The following is a 15,458-nucleotide window of genomic DNA, read 5'->3' as shown; positions in this document are numbered from 1 at the left end:
AATAATACCTTTTTTTATTAAAATTTAGAGTGGCAACTTTATTTTTCATCTCTTGTTTACAATTTCACTCTCCCTCTCCTTCTCCTCTGTTTCCACAATAACATGGTTGCATTTGTCAGTGTTAACAACTGCTTTGAAGTAAAAATCATATACAAAATTAGTAAATGTTTACAAGCATGTAAATTACTTAAAAAAACCGTTATTTTAATAAATTTTACACAAAATAAAATAAATATATAATGAGCTCGGATAAAATACAGTCAAAAAACGTAAATTTTAAAGCAAAATTATTCTAAAAATCTAAAAAAAACTTTTTTAAAAGTCTGAGTCTTAAAAAATCACTAAATTTAGCTTGTTAGTTTTTTATTATGTTTTTTGAAACTTCTTTATTATATTTAATGTTTCTCTAAGTCTTATTTATTGTATGACAGTTTTTTCTCTAGCTTTTGAATGCATTTAATGAGTACGTGTAGTTGGCAAACATCTAACAACTTAATTTATGAAAATGACAAACGCTACATGGCGTGTAAATTAGAAATTATGAATGCAAAAATAATAATGTTTAACAAAATTCAAAATTAAACAAACCCAAATGTCATGTGGTTAAAATATATAAAGGGAAAGGGGAGAAAGGAGCAATTCTCTATAAACTAGGTTAAGATGAAAAGGTTTTTTTAAAATGGGAAATAAGATAATTAGCAATTTTGAATATAACATTCTATTTTAAACTTTTGCTGTTTTAAATTTTATAAATATTATCAATTTCTTAATATTTCTTTCGTGGGAAAAGTTATTAACCTGTCTTATCAATCCTAGTTTTAAAAAATGCTTAATTGCTGTAAATTCATATTTTTTTGTCTTCCGTATCATATTTATCCCCTGTTTTTTTTTTGCAAACATTAACTGGAAACCTTATTAAAAGTATTCTCACATTTGTATTACATTTATTATTACACCTTCATCAGTTTTGATGTGGCTTTTAAAAAGTGGTCATCATATATTAAAAAAAAAACTATACTTGCTATATTAACAACCTTTAGCCTAAAGAACAAACAAAAAAAAAAACGATTATATAAAGTGAACAGACCACAAACAACAATAAAATCTAAAGAAAAAATAAAAAATATAATGATTAGCTGACTTAAACCGGTAAACAAATTGGTCACACTCATAAAAAATCTTAATCACACGAAACCAAAAAAATAAAAAAAAACTGGTAGTTTGGCTCATTTAGCCAAGAACGTAATGACTCGTAATAATTATGAAGTAAATAATACTTTTTTCAAGCATTTAGAAATGTTAATGTGTGAACAAAAATTGTGGTTGAAATCGTTAAAAAAAAGAATAAAAAATAAACGTCAAACTAAACCAGAGACATAAAAGCTTTCAAACAGTTGGCAATGCAGGCAAAAGTGTTGTCTACTTGGAGGTTAATGAAACTGTGAAGCCTACTGAGCGACAAAAAACTACATATAAATCAATGTATTTTGTTGTTGTATCAGCCATACAAGTTGCGCTTCTAATTCTTCCCTAAGCTTAGAAGGGAAGTAAAAAATTATTGACTTTCATGTCTCATTTTGATTGCTACCATTAAAAACCTTAATTTTTGTCTCTTATTTTTCTTATTTTCATCTCTATAAATAATATTCATCCAACCACTCTCTCACATACGCTAAATTCGTTAAAATCAAAGGTTTATCCTCCGAATCACAATCTATATTCAACGATACAACACCCCACAATTGATGGTTCACAACAAGAGAGCCGGCATCATCACCTATACACGATCCCGCCGGTATGCCAGCGCAAATGATGCCATTATTTGGTGGTGGCAAATCAACGCTGGCTGCAAAATCGCCAAATATATTACCGGCCGTGCACTGTTTCTGGCTCCACAGCTCAATATCGGTATACAGCAGTCTAGTGCCCGGCTCAAGTTCCCAATAAACCAAAGTGGCCAGTATGCCACCATAGTTGGCTTGACTTGTTGTCACAATTTCAATGCTATCCACACCCGGCGTTTTCAGTTTTAAGGCGTTCTTAAGTCTTACAAGAGCCACATCATAATCTCTGGTTGATGCATCATACTGAGGATGTATATAAGTAGAATTTACCTCATATTTATGGCCACGTGGAAATACATAATAATCGTGTACACCAGCATAAATAGCCAATTCGTTAGCCTCTAAATATCTTATACAATGAGCGGCTGTTAGTATTAGATATTCCGAAACGATGGCACCACCACAAATATCTACACCCTGATAGGCTATGGCCACTTCAAAGGGAAAATCACCCTCTTCGGCATAACTATCGGCTGCGATGAGATGTATATAAATTGAACTGAAGTGTAACAGTAACAATAGCAGCATTTTTTGAGAAAAAATTTAAGTTTAAAGCAAATAATGTAAGAAATTTGGTTAAAAAATTGTTTAAGTGTGATTCTTTTATACTTGCTTTAAAGTAAAAGGGGCTACAAATCAATTTCTGCTTTAAAATTAGAATTTGCATGGATAAAATGTACAATTTTCCGCCTGTTCACTTGTTCTAATTGCCATACTTTTGGGAAAATCTATAATTTCATTTAGTTTAAGATTTGCATTCACTTTCCCTTAACAATTTAGAGTTTGTAATTTAAACATAAAATATAGAATATTTACACCCTGTCTATACTTGACAGATATTTATCAAGACAGCAAATGCACTAACAATTTTGTCATAACGAAGCAATAATACCAATAAATAATAAATTTTGACGTTGATCATAACAAAAAATTTATCTGGTATAGACATAGGACAATGAACTCAACAACACATTCAGACTCGTACTCTGAAATTGTTATTGACGTCAACTGATTTTGAAAGAATCTCCTGTTTGAAAACATAACCTGTCGATTTCAACTTATTTCTTCGAAGTTTCATAACCTTGACAGTCCTAAAAGAGAACTTGAAATAGGAAATTTCATATCTGTGATCTTTGTAGGCCTTCAGTAGGTACAACCCACATATGTCCACTGAGTAATCGCTTTTATGTTACCTCTAAGAAGAAGGATATTAGAGGGTTATATGAGAGACAGGAAGGGGAGAGAGGGAAAGTATAATTAGTTTTATGGTCACAGATGGAATAAAGAAATCTAATTAATCCAACAAAAGTCTTCCACTTCGGACAAAATCTTGAAGAATCGTCTGCCCATTAACAAGAACCAAACCGGTTTTGTAGTGCAGTTCAAAGACAGATGAAGTGAAATATATATTTTTCTTCGTCCTTGCAGCTTCTGCAGAATTCCTTCTGGCATTTGAATCGAATTTACAGTGTCTTGTGATCACAATTATCATGTTTCTATCTTCCCTTAAAATCCTTTTAGATGCAATAAAGAAATAGTCATAAGAAATGTTGTTATTCCTAGTAAAGTTTTCCACTTTGAACAGACTCTTGAAGAATCGTCTAACCTTAAATACGAAACGTTACACAGCAATTCAACGATGGAGGAGGTGAAATATGTACTTTTCCTAGTCTTGGCAGCTTATGCAGAATTCCTTCTGGCATTTGAATCGAATTTACAGTATCTTGTGAGCACAGTTATCATGTTGTTATCTTCTTTTAAAATCCTATTAGATGCGTTGAGCGTCAGATCTGGCTGTGGAGTAAGTCGACTTGTTTACCCATTTTTTTTCTACCTCTTCGTAGAGAGCAATATCGATGCATAGTTTGAATGATGCCAGTGGGATTTCACACAGAAACTATGCCCTGGTCTGAAGGCCTTGTTTTTGTCTACGCCACATTATCAGCAATAATATTGTCCCATGTACTTGCACCCAACTATTGAATATCTTGCCATCCAGTTTGAAGGATGTCTGGCACTTCTGGAATAACGTTGAGTGTAAACACTAGTCAGGTACCTTTTTTCATCTGGATAGTCGGTAAAGATGCGGATATCTCTATTTGAATAGAGATATCCGCATGAATGCAGAAGAATACTGCATTCATTCGGGTGCCTGTAAGACATCTTGATGCCGTATTTCCCAGTACGGGACCTTCTTCCAACTAAACAGTTGGTAATGATGCGGATATCTCTATTTGTTAACCTATAATCCTCCTCCAGAAGAATTCTATATACAATCGGGAGTCTGAAAGACATCCTAACCCCGAATTCCTCAATACAAAGACCACCATCGACATATTCTTTCCTCTTAGAACCATCCATGAGTACGTTTAGATTCCGCTGTGACGAGCATAGTTCCTCCACATGTTCGAGATTGGAAACCGAAAGTTTCTCGAGAAAGGAGGGTTTTAGAGTGCAGTAGTCCATGAGACTTGATAAATTATCCTTTGTACTTAAGATACTGCCGTGACCGCACAGTCTGCAGTTTCAGTCTCCAATTTCAGTTGCAATGTTCACGCTACCAAATGGAAGCAATTGTTAGATGGTTGTCCGTCATCCCTAGATTAACGATGACATAGTGTGAATCCTAGTCAGGACCTTCTTGCTGCTCGACAGTCGGTAAAGTTGTGGATTTATCTATTCGATATCCTATAATTCACATACTCTCAATGCTTCCTTGTTAATAGCCGACAGTTCAGCTTGAAGAATACTGCATTCATCCGGGAGTCTGAAAGCGATTGTTAGATGGATGTCCGGTATCCATGATTTAACGATGATATAGTGTGTTTTTGTATTCGCCACATTACCAGCAAAACAGACGGTCTCATGTCCATGCACCCAATTAAGAGCGATTGTTGAATATCTGGCCATCCAGTTTGAACGATGTCCGGCACTCCTGGGATAACGCTGAGTGTAAACACTAGTCATGGACCTTTCAATGAGGACCTTCTTGCTGCTCGACAGTCGGTAAAGTTGTGGATATCTCTATACAATATCCTATACTCCTCATCCTCTCAATGCTTCCTTGTTAATAGCCTACAGTTCAGCTTGAAGAATACTAAATTTATCCGGGAGTGTGAGAGATATCCTGATCCCGTATTCCCCAATATAGACACCGACATCTTCTCTCCTCTTGAAACCATTCCGTAAATACATTTCGATTTCACTGTGACGAGAAGAGACCTCTAAAAAACCAGCATTCCAAGATTAAAAATCTGAAGTTTCTCGAGAAAGTGAGTTTTGGAGTGCAAAAGTACATTATACATCGTGACACCACAGTCCGTAGCTCCAGTCTCCAATAATCTTAATCGCCGTTTTCAGTTTGTTAGTATAATATAGGTTGTACTATCCTCTCATGTTGCCAATTCAACCTTTCAAAATTGATGCCCCAACAATCATTAAATACGTTTCGATTTCACTGTGATGAGAAGAGTTCCTCTAAAACTCCAGTATTATCCGCGATGAAGAATCAAACGTTGCTCGTGAAAGAGGATTTTGAAATGCAATAGTAAATTACCCATTGTCCCTATGATACTGTAGTGACCCCACAGTCTATAGTTCCAGTCTCCAATTATATTCAGTCTAATCGACGTTTTCAGTGTCTTGGTATGTATAATACAGGTTTTACATGTTGCCTATTCAACCTATCGGTATTGAGAGAGGAAATATAGAATGATAAATATAGACACCGACATCTTCAGTCCTCTTGGAACTATTCGTAATTACGTTTCGATTCCACTATGATGAGAAGAGTTCCTCTAAAAGTCCAGTAAAGTTTACCGAGAAAGAGTGTTTTGGAGTGCAATAGTACATTATCCATTGTCCCTATGGTACTGTCTTGAGTCCACAGTCTGTAGTTCCTGTCAGTTCAGTGTTTTAAAATAATACAGGTTTTACAACCGCTTCATGTTGCTAATTCAACCTACCGGAATTGATGACCCAAGGGAGAGAGGAAAAGTAAAAAGATAAATACAGCCACCGAAATCTCTTCTCTTGGAATTATCCGTGATTATGTTTGCATTTCACTGTGACGAGAAGAGTTCCTCTAAAAGTCCAGTATTAGCCAAGAATCAAACGGTCCTCGAGAAAGATGGTTTTGGAATGCAATTATACATTGTCCCTATGATACTGTCGTTGACCCCACAATCTGTAGTTCCAGTCTCCAATTATATTCCGCCTAATCGCCTTTTTCAGTGTCTTAAACAATCGCCTCATGTTGCCAATTCAACCTAATGGGATTTATGCCCCAAGGGAGGGAGAAAAAGTAGAAATTTAAAATAAATAAAGTCACTTGATTGTATTTCCAGCCTTCTAAAGTTATCATCTTAGAGGCCTGTAGATTAAGTTTCCTAAATAATATAGTATCTAGCAAGAAGCACAAGTATGCTGAACTATTAATCTGAGGGTTGCGGGTTCGATTCCTGCCAGAGACTCTGGGTGTAACTGCAGACAAGCAAAACGCTTCGCAGTTTGTGTTTGTTTTTAAAAAAAAAAAAAATAAAAAAAAATTGGAACTAGTATCTGCCGGAGAACTGCACAAGATCCGTTTAGGTTGGATTTACACTCAGTCCACGTTTTATAGAACGTATTAAGATGGATTCCGGAGACAGTCTCCAGTACATTAAACACATGGACATAATCTCAAGGCATTTACAATTCTGGTTTGCTGCCTAAAGAAAAAAAAGAGGGCAAAAGAAATACTCTAAACTCTGGCTGCGACTACTTTGATTAACTTCAGCTACAAGGAGAATTTATACAGGCGACAGAAAAGACATATTCAGGCAAGTTGAAACTAATTAATTTATTGTTTCTATATGGAGTTTGACATTAACCATACATTCTCTCAGTTATGTTCGCGAATGTCAAACTCCTTATATAAAAAATGAAAGAATTCACTCCAATTTACCCGAATTCGACTTTTCATAAATTCACCTTGGTTTGTTAATTCAACAAAATTAAATTATAAATAATTTAAAGTAAAACAAAAGTATTTTTCTTACAATTTAATGTGGGGATCCCAGTTTCCCCACATTAAATTGTTTTATTTTTAAATAATAACTAACTAATGTCTCTTTTAAATTAAAAAAAACCTTGTTTAACCCAAATATTTATCTTCATCATTCCAAATACGATTAATCCATTCCTCATAAATGGCCATATTCGAAAATACCAATGGTATTCTAGTTGAATTGCAATATTCATTCCATGACACAATACCCAGTAATTTATTATCCACCACCAATGAACCAGCATCGTTTTTAATACACGATCCGGGAGGTATGCTGGCACAAAATGTATTCTCACTGGTTAAGGGTACTTCCCTATTGTAATCATATTCACCCCAAATATTCAGCGCCGTACAGTTATCCTGACCCCACAGCTCAACATCAACATACGATAATCTAGCGCCATCTCTGAAATCCCAGTAGATTAGGGTAGCCACGGTGCCGCCTTCTATTTCATAATCCGGATCAGGCAGCTCTATGATATCAACGACATTCGTAGCTCTTACGGGATCTCTTAGTTTAATCAGGGCTATATCAAAATCTCTGGTGCTGGGTGTATAACGTGGATGCACTAAGATGCGATCTATTATTTTGATATTTTCATCGAAAAACTTGGCGCCATGCACTGTACCCGTTAGAACTCTTAGGTAGCGGTAATTTTTCTCTTTCACACAATGGGCTGCTGTTGCCACAAAATCGTGCACTATTATGGCTCCAGCACACACATATTTGCCTTGATACAGAATGGCCACCTCAAAGGGAAAATCGCCATCTTTAGCGTACTGATCAACGGCAATTGTGGGGTGAGTGGATATTGAGAGAACAATCGTCAATAAAAAGAACAACATTTTTGGTGAGTTTTAAAGCGCCGCTAGCAAGTGTTATGATTTAAATGAAATGTTTTAGGTTAATAAGTAAAATGTGGAGTTTTATAATAATTATTTTAAGGTAGAGCTTGAAATTGCAATTTCAAGCAGATAATTTAATAGGTTTCTTTAAATTTCTTGTATGGAACAGTGGTGTAGAGGGTAAACATTTTAAAAATTTTGATTTTTAAGTTTTTAGAAAATTAAGAGAAAATTGGTTAAGAATTATTCAGTGATCTGAAGTTGCATCCAAAAAATCTTCATTTGACAATTCAGCTTTTCACCAAAAATACAGTTAGCGGAAAATCGTCATACTTTTTTACCATGTTAATTGGTTTGAAATTGATTTGTAGCGCCTCTTAACTTAAAGTTAGTATATAAAAGGGAACATTATTCAAATCAAACTTTAATATTTAGCAACATGCTAATACTACTACTAACACTCATCATTTCATTTGACCTACACCTTAATACAGCCGCTACTGTTGCTAAAGAGGGAACATTTACCTTCGAAGTGGCCATAAACTATCAAGGCGAACATATTTGTAGTGGTGCCATCATTTCGGAATATTTAATTGTAACAACAGCGCACTCTATCAAACATAAACTCGCTCGCGATTTAACAGTAACTACAGCTGATCTCACACATGAGGTAAATCGCACTGAAATACATCCTTTTTTTGCAACAGCAACCAGAGATTATGATGTAGCTCTCATAACTCTTATAAAACCTATGCCTTTGGATACTGTCATCACTGTAAGCAATATTGAAGTAATACCCAACAACTATATAATAAATGGTGCCAAAGAGGGTACCTTAGTTTATTGGGAAACTTATCCGTTGCAGAGATTAATGTATAGCCATGCCGAACTGTGGGCACAGGATTCTTGTACCAGAATTATAAGTAATGATTTTGCCAAAAATATTGATTTACTCAAATATAATGAGGCAAAATTTTGTGCTGCCATAGAAATGGGATCGTGTGAAGGAGATGATGGCGGCTCTTTGATTGTGGACGATCAATTGTTGGGTATAGTGTCGTCATCGGTTTCGTGTGATATGAACTTTAAGTTGTTGGTTTTTACTAATTTAGCATATGTCAGAGAGTGGGTGGTTGATGGTTATTAAAGTGAAAAAAGTATGCATTTTTATTAAATAAACATCAATTTACAATTTCTAAGCTAATTGTGTGTTTATATTATGAATTTAAAAGAAGTTCTTAATAAGTCCTTGATAAATGAAATACATAGTGAATTTAAAATGCGCCTAAAAGTAAACTATACTTTTTAAGACAATTTAATGTTAATGCTGAAGTATTTGATTACAAACTATACCAGAGATGGAAACCTAAATTTATGTTCATAATTAAATTATAATTTCCACAATATAATTTTCCGACCCTATAAAGTATATATATTCTGGATCCATATAGATAGCGAAGTCGATTAAGCCATTTCCCTCTGTCTGTCCGTCTGTTGAAATCAATTTTCTGAAGACCCTAGATATCTTCGGCATCCAAATCTTCAATAATTCTGTCAGACATGCTTTCGGGAAGTTTCCTATTTAAAATCAGCAAAATCGGTCCACAATTGGCTGAGATATGAGGAAAAAACCAGGAAAACCTCGATTTTTGACTTATTTTTGACCTATATCTGGATTACTAAGTCATTAATATACACAATATAGATATCTAATGATAGATATTTCAAAGTCCATTGCAACGATGTAGATAAGGCTATAGTAAGTTGGACCTACAATGGGTCAAAATCGGAAAAAATATTTTTTAATACAATTTTTTTTTATCAAAAAAAAATTAAAAAAAATTTTTGTTTAAAATTTTAAAAAAAAAAAATGAAAATTTAAAAAAAAATAAATTTTAAAATAACAATTTAAAAAAAAAAAATTCCGAAAAATCAAAAAAAAACAACTGGAAAAAAATTAATTTTTGTTTACCTAAAAATATTTAAAATTTTTATTTTGAAGTATAATTTGGTGAAGGGTATATAAGATTCTGCACAGCCGAATAAAGCTCTCTTACTTGTTAAAATATGCGTTTTTAGTCAACATTTTAATTAATATTAGCTTATAAGTAAATTTAGTTAAAAATCTAGAATAATTGTTACAAACAGTTTCGTAACGTTTTTTTAATTTTAGCAGTTTTTGTTCAAATTTTGTAGGAAACTAGTTTAAGTTTTATAATTCTGATAAAATCTTGATAAATATTAGTTTTAATATTAATTTAAGACAAAATTTCATATAATTGTGAAAACCGGTTTGAAACGTTTTAAAACGTTTTACTTAAATCAATGAATTTTTTGTAAAAATTTTGTTTAATATTAGCTTATAAATAAATTGAACTAAAAATCTTAAATAATCGTTACAAACCGTTTCGAAACGTCTTAAAACGTTTCACTTAATTCGACGATTTTTGCAGTTTTTAGTAAAATTTACCAGGAAACTAGTTAAAGTTTTATAATTCTGTCAAAATCTTGATAAATATTAGTTTTAATATTAATTTAAGACAAAATTTCATAAAATTGTGAAAACCGGTTCGAAACGTTTTAAAACGTTTTACTTAAATCCATTAATTTTTAGACAAAATTTTGTTTAATATTAGCTTATAAGTAAATTCAACTAAAAATCTTAAATAATCGTTACAAACCGTTTCGAAACGTTTTAAAAACTTTCACTTAAATCCCTGAATTTTAGCTGATTTTGTTAAAATATTGTAGGAAACTTGATAAATATTAGTTTTAATATTAATTTAAGACAAAATTTCATATAATTGTGAAAACCGATTTGAAACGTTTTAAAACGTTTTACCTAAATCCAATAATTTTTAGACAAAATTTTGTTTAATATTAGCTTATAAGTAAATTCAACTAAAAATCTTAAATAATCGTTACAAACCGTTGCGTAACGTTTTAAAACGTTTCACTTAAACTGGATAAATATTAGTTTTAATATTAATTTAAGACAAAATTTCATAAAATTGTGAAAACCGGTTCGAAACGTTTTACTTAAATCAATGAATTTTTTGTAAAAATTTTGTTTAATATTAGTTTATAAGAAAATTGAACTAAAAATCTTAAATAATCGTTACAAACCGTTTCGAAACGTTTTAAAAACTTTCACTTAAATCCCTGAATTTTAGCTGATTTTGGTTAAATATTGTAGGAAACTTGATAAATATTAGTTTTAATGTTAATTTAAGACAAAATTTCTTATAATTGTGAAAACCGGTTTGAAACGTTTTAAAACGTTTTACTTAAATCATTGAATTTTTTGTAAAAATTTTGTTTAATATTAGCTTATAAGTAAATTCAACTAAAAATCTTAAATAATCGTTACAAACCGTTGCGTAACATTTTAAAACGTTTCACTTAATTCGACGATTTTTTGCAGTTTTTAGTTAAATTTAGCAGGAAACTAGTTTCTTACTACTTTCACTTAACTACTTTCACTTAAATCCCTGAATTTTAGCTGATTTTGTTAAAATATTGTAGGAAACTTGATAAATATTAGTTTTAATATTAATTTAAGACAAAATTTCATAAAATTGTGAAAACCGGTTCGAAACGTTTTAAAACGTTTTACTTAAATCAATGAATTTTTAGTCAAAATTTTGTTTAATATTAGCTTATAAGTAAATTGAACTAAAAATCTTAAATAATCGTTACAAACCGTTTCGAAACGTTTCACTTAATTCCATGAATTTTAGCAGTTTTTATTAAAATTTTGTAGGAAACTATAAATATTAGTTTTAATGTTAATTTAAGACATAATTTTATATAATTGTGAAAACCGGTTTGAAACGTTTTAAAACGTTTCATTTCAAGCCATTAATTTCTCCAGTTTTTTATTAAAATTATATAGAAACTAGTATAGTGAACAAATTTATTAGTTAAATAGAAAATTTAAGCCAAAATTTCATACAACTTTAAAAATCGTTACGAAATCCGTTTAAAACGTTTTACTTAGATTTTAAAATTTTAGCAAAGTTTATTAAAATTAGGTAGATTATAAGTTTTAAAAGAGTTTAGGGAAAAATGTAAAATAAACGGCTCCAAAATGGTTCGAACCGTATTCAACCGTTTGAATGAAAAATTTAAAAATTTATAATTTTCCTAAATCTGGTTAAATATTACTTTAAATGAAAATTTAAAATTAATTTAAGGCTAAATTTCATAAAATTGTGAAAATCGTAACGAAACGTGTCTATCAAATTTAAGAATTGTAGCAAATTTTGTACAAATTAGTTTTAAAAGAGTTTAGTGACAAAATTGTCTAAAACGATTCGGTACTTATCCATAAATTTTAAAAATTTTTGTTAAAATTTTACAAATTTTTCTAGAATATTGGTTTTCGTTAAAAAATGTTTAATAACCCATTTGCGTATTAAACCGTTTGAGTAAATATATTGAAAAATATTAGTTTTAGGCCCTAATTTGGATAGCAAAAACAAAATTTCAAACATTTTAAAAATTTATTTTTGTTTTATATTAAAATTCTGAACAGAACAAACGCACAAAAATTCAAGCGTTGATTTCATTCATAATTTGAAAATTTTGTAAATAAAAAAAATGTTTGAAATTTTGTTTTTGCTTTCCACATAAATATCACTTTGGTGACGTGATTTACAAAATGATTTACAAATCCCGGGGAAATTTTATTCATAATTGGGCTAATAATTGCGAAAAAGTCTTGATTGGAAACAGATAGGAACCGTTTTAAACCGTTTGATAAAATTTTTAAAAAATTAGAATTTAGCCAAAATATTGTTTAAATGTGGTTCACACTGTTTTAAAACGTTTTACATAAATGTATAAACTTTAGCAATTTATATGTAATTTACAATAATTTTGGCAAGAAATGTGATACAAATTACTTCAAAACCATCGAAATGAAATTTTAAGCAATGAAAAAAAAACGAAAATTATAAATACATCACATCCTTATTAATTTTCAAATCGTTTAGTATTTGAACTCGAATTCCATCACAAAGTTCCATCACTGCATTATGCTGTTATATTAATAACATTTACTCCGTATGTCAGGCAATACTTTATCAACTATTATTATGTTAAAGTCTTCTGTAAATCCATATGTAAGAAATTAAAATGTAATGAATTAAACAGAATGTTAATGTAACATGATAATATTTGTTATTAACACTATGGCTAGAGGTTTTACTCATATGCAAAAAAGGAAGTTCGATAATTAAGAAAAGTGGATAAAAAAAGTATAAATTTGTTTAAAAATTTATCTTACAATTAGACAACAATTTGAGACTCAATGATAATTATCATCTGCTACTCAAAATATGCAAATCTCAACTAAATGAAATCTCAACTAAATGTATGAGTAAACCCTCCAATTATAAAAAAAAACATTTTCACATTTAAATGTTCTGCAGATTTCGTTCAAAAATAGTCTGAAAAGTAAGAAATTGTATTGGAATTTTAAGTACGCAAACAATTTCCAGTAAAACCTGCCAATTTTACTAGAACTGCAACAAAGATAAGCTGTAATTTGATTAATTTTTCCTGTTATAACTTTGAAAATTCTCTATACACTTCTCAGTTCAATTTATTTTACCAACAACTACCTTTGAAACTAAAACACAATTTTATACGAATTCTTATTTATTTCAATGTGGAAAATTGCCCAAAACTCTTATTATCCAAGTACGCAGCAATGGTATACTTGTATACACCGACGGTTTGTGTATGGAATGACAATCAAAACGCCATGACATTATGCCCAGAAATTCCTCTTCCGCCACCAAAGCAGCGCCATCATCATTGTCACATGTACCCGATCCACCATCCGGTACACTAGCACACAACATCCGTTCGCTGACCAAAGGTCCATAGATATAATGAGCATGCTCGCCCCATATGTGTTTGGAATTGCAAGTTCTACGATTCCACACATACACCGGGACATAACGTAATCGACTAGGTGGCTGAGTGTCGCGCTCGCCTCCATGACCCCATCCCAAGGCTACAGCATCATCATCATAATAAGCATCGAAATTTTCTGCCAAGTTTATTCTTTGTAGATTTTCCTGCTCCAAGAGAAGAGGGTCCTCTAGCCTCACCACAGCAATATCGAAATCCATGTTAATGACAGAAAAACGTGGATGTATAACAACGTTTGTAACATTTTTTATATGTTCACTTGTCGCCTGGCTCAAGTCATGCGTACCAACTATAGCTTTAATATGAGTGTGATTGCTACCGCGCTTAAAACAATGAGCCGCACTAATAATAAAATATTTCGAGACAATTGTACCGCCACAGATAAATTTGCCTTGTTCGGTTATAGCCGCCACAAAACCATACATGCCTCTTTCGGCATAAAATCCTTCGGTAGTGGCGTGAGCCTGCTGTAGATACACTATTAGCGATAGAATTAATATCCGCCCACACATTTTAATTTCTCCGTAAAGGCAACTGTATAAAAAATCGTTCAGCTAAACTTACCAGAATTGTGTTTTATATGAAAAACTTTAAATTGCAATTTTATTTAGCAAGTTAAAGTAAGTAATTTTAATTTTTTGCCTTGATATTGTGTGAAAATGTTTAAGACATTGAGTTGTATTGTATGTATATGGTAGCATGAGTAACTTGGAATATAGGAAACAAAAATTGTATTACTTTAAAATACAAAATTTTAACATAAAATAACAGGCCTACGATGAAAGCTTAATATGACTCTGAGTAAATCTTAATTTTCTTTAAATATATCAATGTTTAAAGCTCAATTTGGACTACGAACAGGCTTAGTATTAAAGCAAAATTACAAACAATTGAACAAATTAATAATCAATAAAAATATATCTTATTTTCATTAATTAAAATGTTATTTGAAAATATTAAACACATTTTCTTAAATAATTTTAGTATTTACCTCATTTCTCATATATATTTTATTAATTTCTATTTATTTTCTATCTATTTACAGGTAAATATAATATATTTATTAAATAAACCAAAATTTACAACTCCTAAGGTAATTATTTTAAAAATCTAAACGAAGTTATTAAAAATTTGCATTATCAAAAGCCCACAGTGTTTATTATACCTACATTAAAACTCTGCCTAAAAGTAAACTACACTTTTTAATCACATAACTTTAAAGCAGTAATTGTTTATACACTATACTGTTATATTAGTAACACAGACTCTGTGTGTCAGGCAATACTTTTTCATTATAAATATATTTTGTTGTATTTAATAGTAGAGTTAAGAAAAGACCTCTAGCGTTAGATATAAGAAATCAAAATGTAAATTATTAAATATTATGTTAAGGTAACATGTTAATGTTAGTAATTAAAACTATGGCTAGAAGTTTTTGTTTATACAATATGATTCAATAATAAGATTTACAAATTAAGTAAATTTCTTTCAATTACAAAATTAATTGAGGCTCATGTTTGCAAGACTAACGAAATAAGAAACTGGTAAACTTATACAGTCTCTTGTATGAAACAAATTTGATGTATAACAGTTTATTCTGTGGAAATATTTGTGTATAACAGTCTATTCTATAACAATGTGTTCTATAATTGTGTATAACAGACCTACGAATCTACGACTAAAGATAAATTATGAGCTAAAATTATACTATCTCTGAGTTAAGTTAAATTTGGAGTTCAAATTGATCTACGATTTTGACTACAAACAGACCTACGATT

General features: G+C 31.1%; 4 protein-coding genes across 4 annotated transcripts; 1 reads left to right on the top strand and 3 right to left on the bottom strand.

Moving 5' to 3' along the window:
• Nucleotides 1-1,634: 1,634 nt before the first annotated feature.
• Nucleotides 1,635-2,372, bottom strand: LOC135958644 (hypodermin-A-like). Its single transcript, XM_065509537.1, has one exon. It carries the CDS (start codon nt 2,370-2,372, stop codon nt 1,635-1,637), a length of 738 nt encoding a protein of 245 aa, XP_065365609.1.
• A 4,606-nt stretch (nt 2,373-6,978) lies between these two features.
• LOC135958643 (trypsin-1-like) lies at nt 6,979-7,737 on the bottom strand. Its single transcript, XM_065509536.1, has one exon. The coding sequence runs from the start codon at nt 7,735-7,737 to the stop codon at nt 6,979-6,981; it is 759 nt and encodes a 252-aa protein (XP_065365608.1).
• A 439-nt stretch (nt 7,738-8,176) lies between these two features.
• On the top strand, nt 8,177-8,884 carry LOC135958642 (hypodermin-A-like). The gene has a single exon (XM_065509535.1). The coding sequence runs from the start codon at nt 8,177-8,179 to the stop codon at nt 8,882-8,884; it is 708 nt and encodes a 235-aa protein (XP_065365607.1).
• Nucleotides 8,885-13,406: 4,522 nt separating this feature from the next.
• On the bottom strand, nt 13,407-14,192 carry LOC135958641 (transmembrane protease serine 9-like). Its single transcript, XM_065509534.1, has one exon. The coding sequence runs from the start codon at nt 14,190-14,192 to the stop codon at nt 13,407-13,409; it is 786 nt and encodes a 261-aa protein (XP_065365606.1).
• Between the last annotated feature and the right edge of the window lie 1,266 nt (nt 14,193-15,458).

This window comes from Calliphora vicina, chromosome 4 (genome assembly GCF_958450345.1).
Source record: "Calliphora vicina chromosome 4, idCalVici1.1, whole genome shotgun sequence".
NCBI classification, from domain to species: domain Eukaryota; kingdom Metazoa; phylum Arthropoda; class Insecta; order Diptera; family Calliphoridae; genus Calliphora; species Calliphora vicina.
The sequence above is the reverse complement of the archived record's forward strand: the minus strand, read 5'-3'. Positions and strand labels throughout refer to the sequence as shown.

Excerpts from the sequence above, each read along its gene's own strand:
- LOC135958642 (XM_065509535.1), top strand. The coding sequence starts at position 8,177 with ATGCTAATACTACTACTAACACTCATCATTTCATTTGACCTACACCTT.
- LOC135958644 (XM_065509537.1), bottom strand. The coding sequence starts at position 2,372 with ATGCTGCTATTGTTACTGTTACACTTCAGTTCAATTTATATACATCTC.
- LOC135958643 (XM_065509536.1), bottom strand. The coding sequence starts at position 7,737 with ATGTTGTTCTTTTTATTGACGATTGTTCTCTCAATATCCACTCACCCC.
- LOC135958641 (XM_065509534.1), bottom strand. The coding sequence starts at position 14,192 with ATGTGTGGGCGGATATTAATTCTATCGCTAATAGTGTATCTACAGCAG.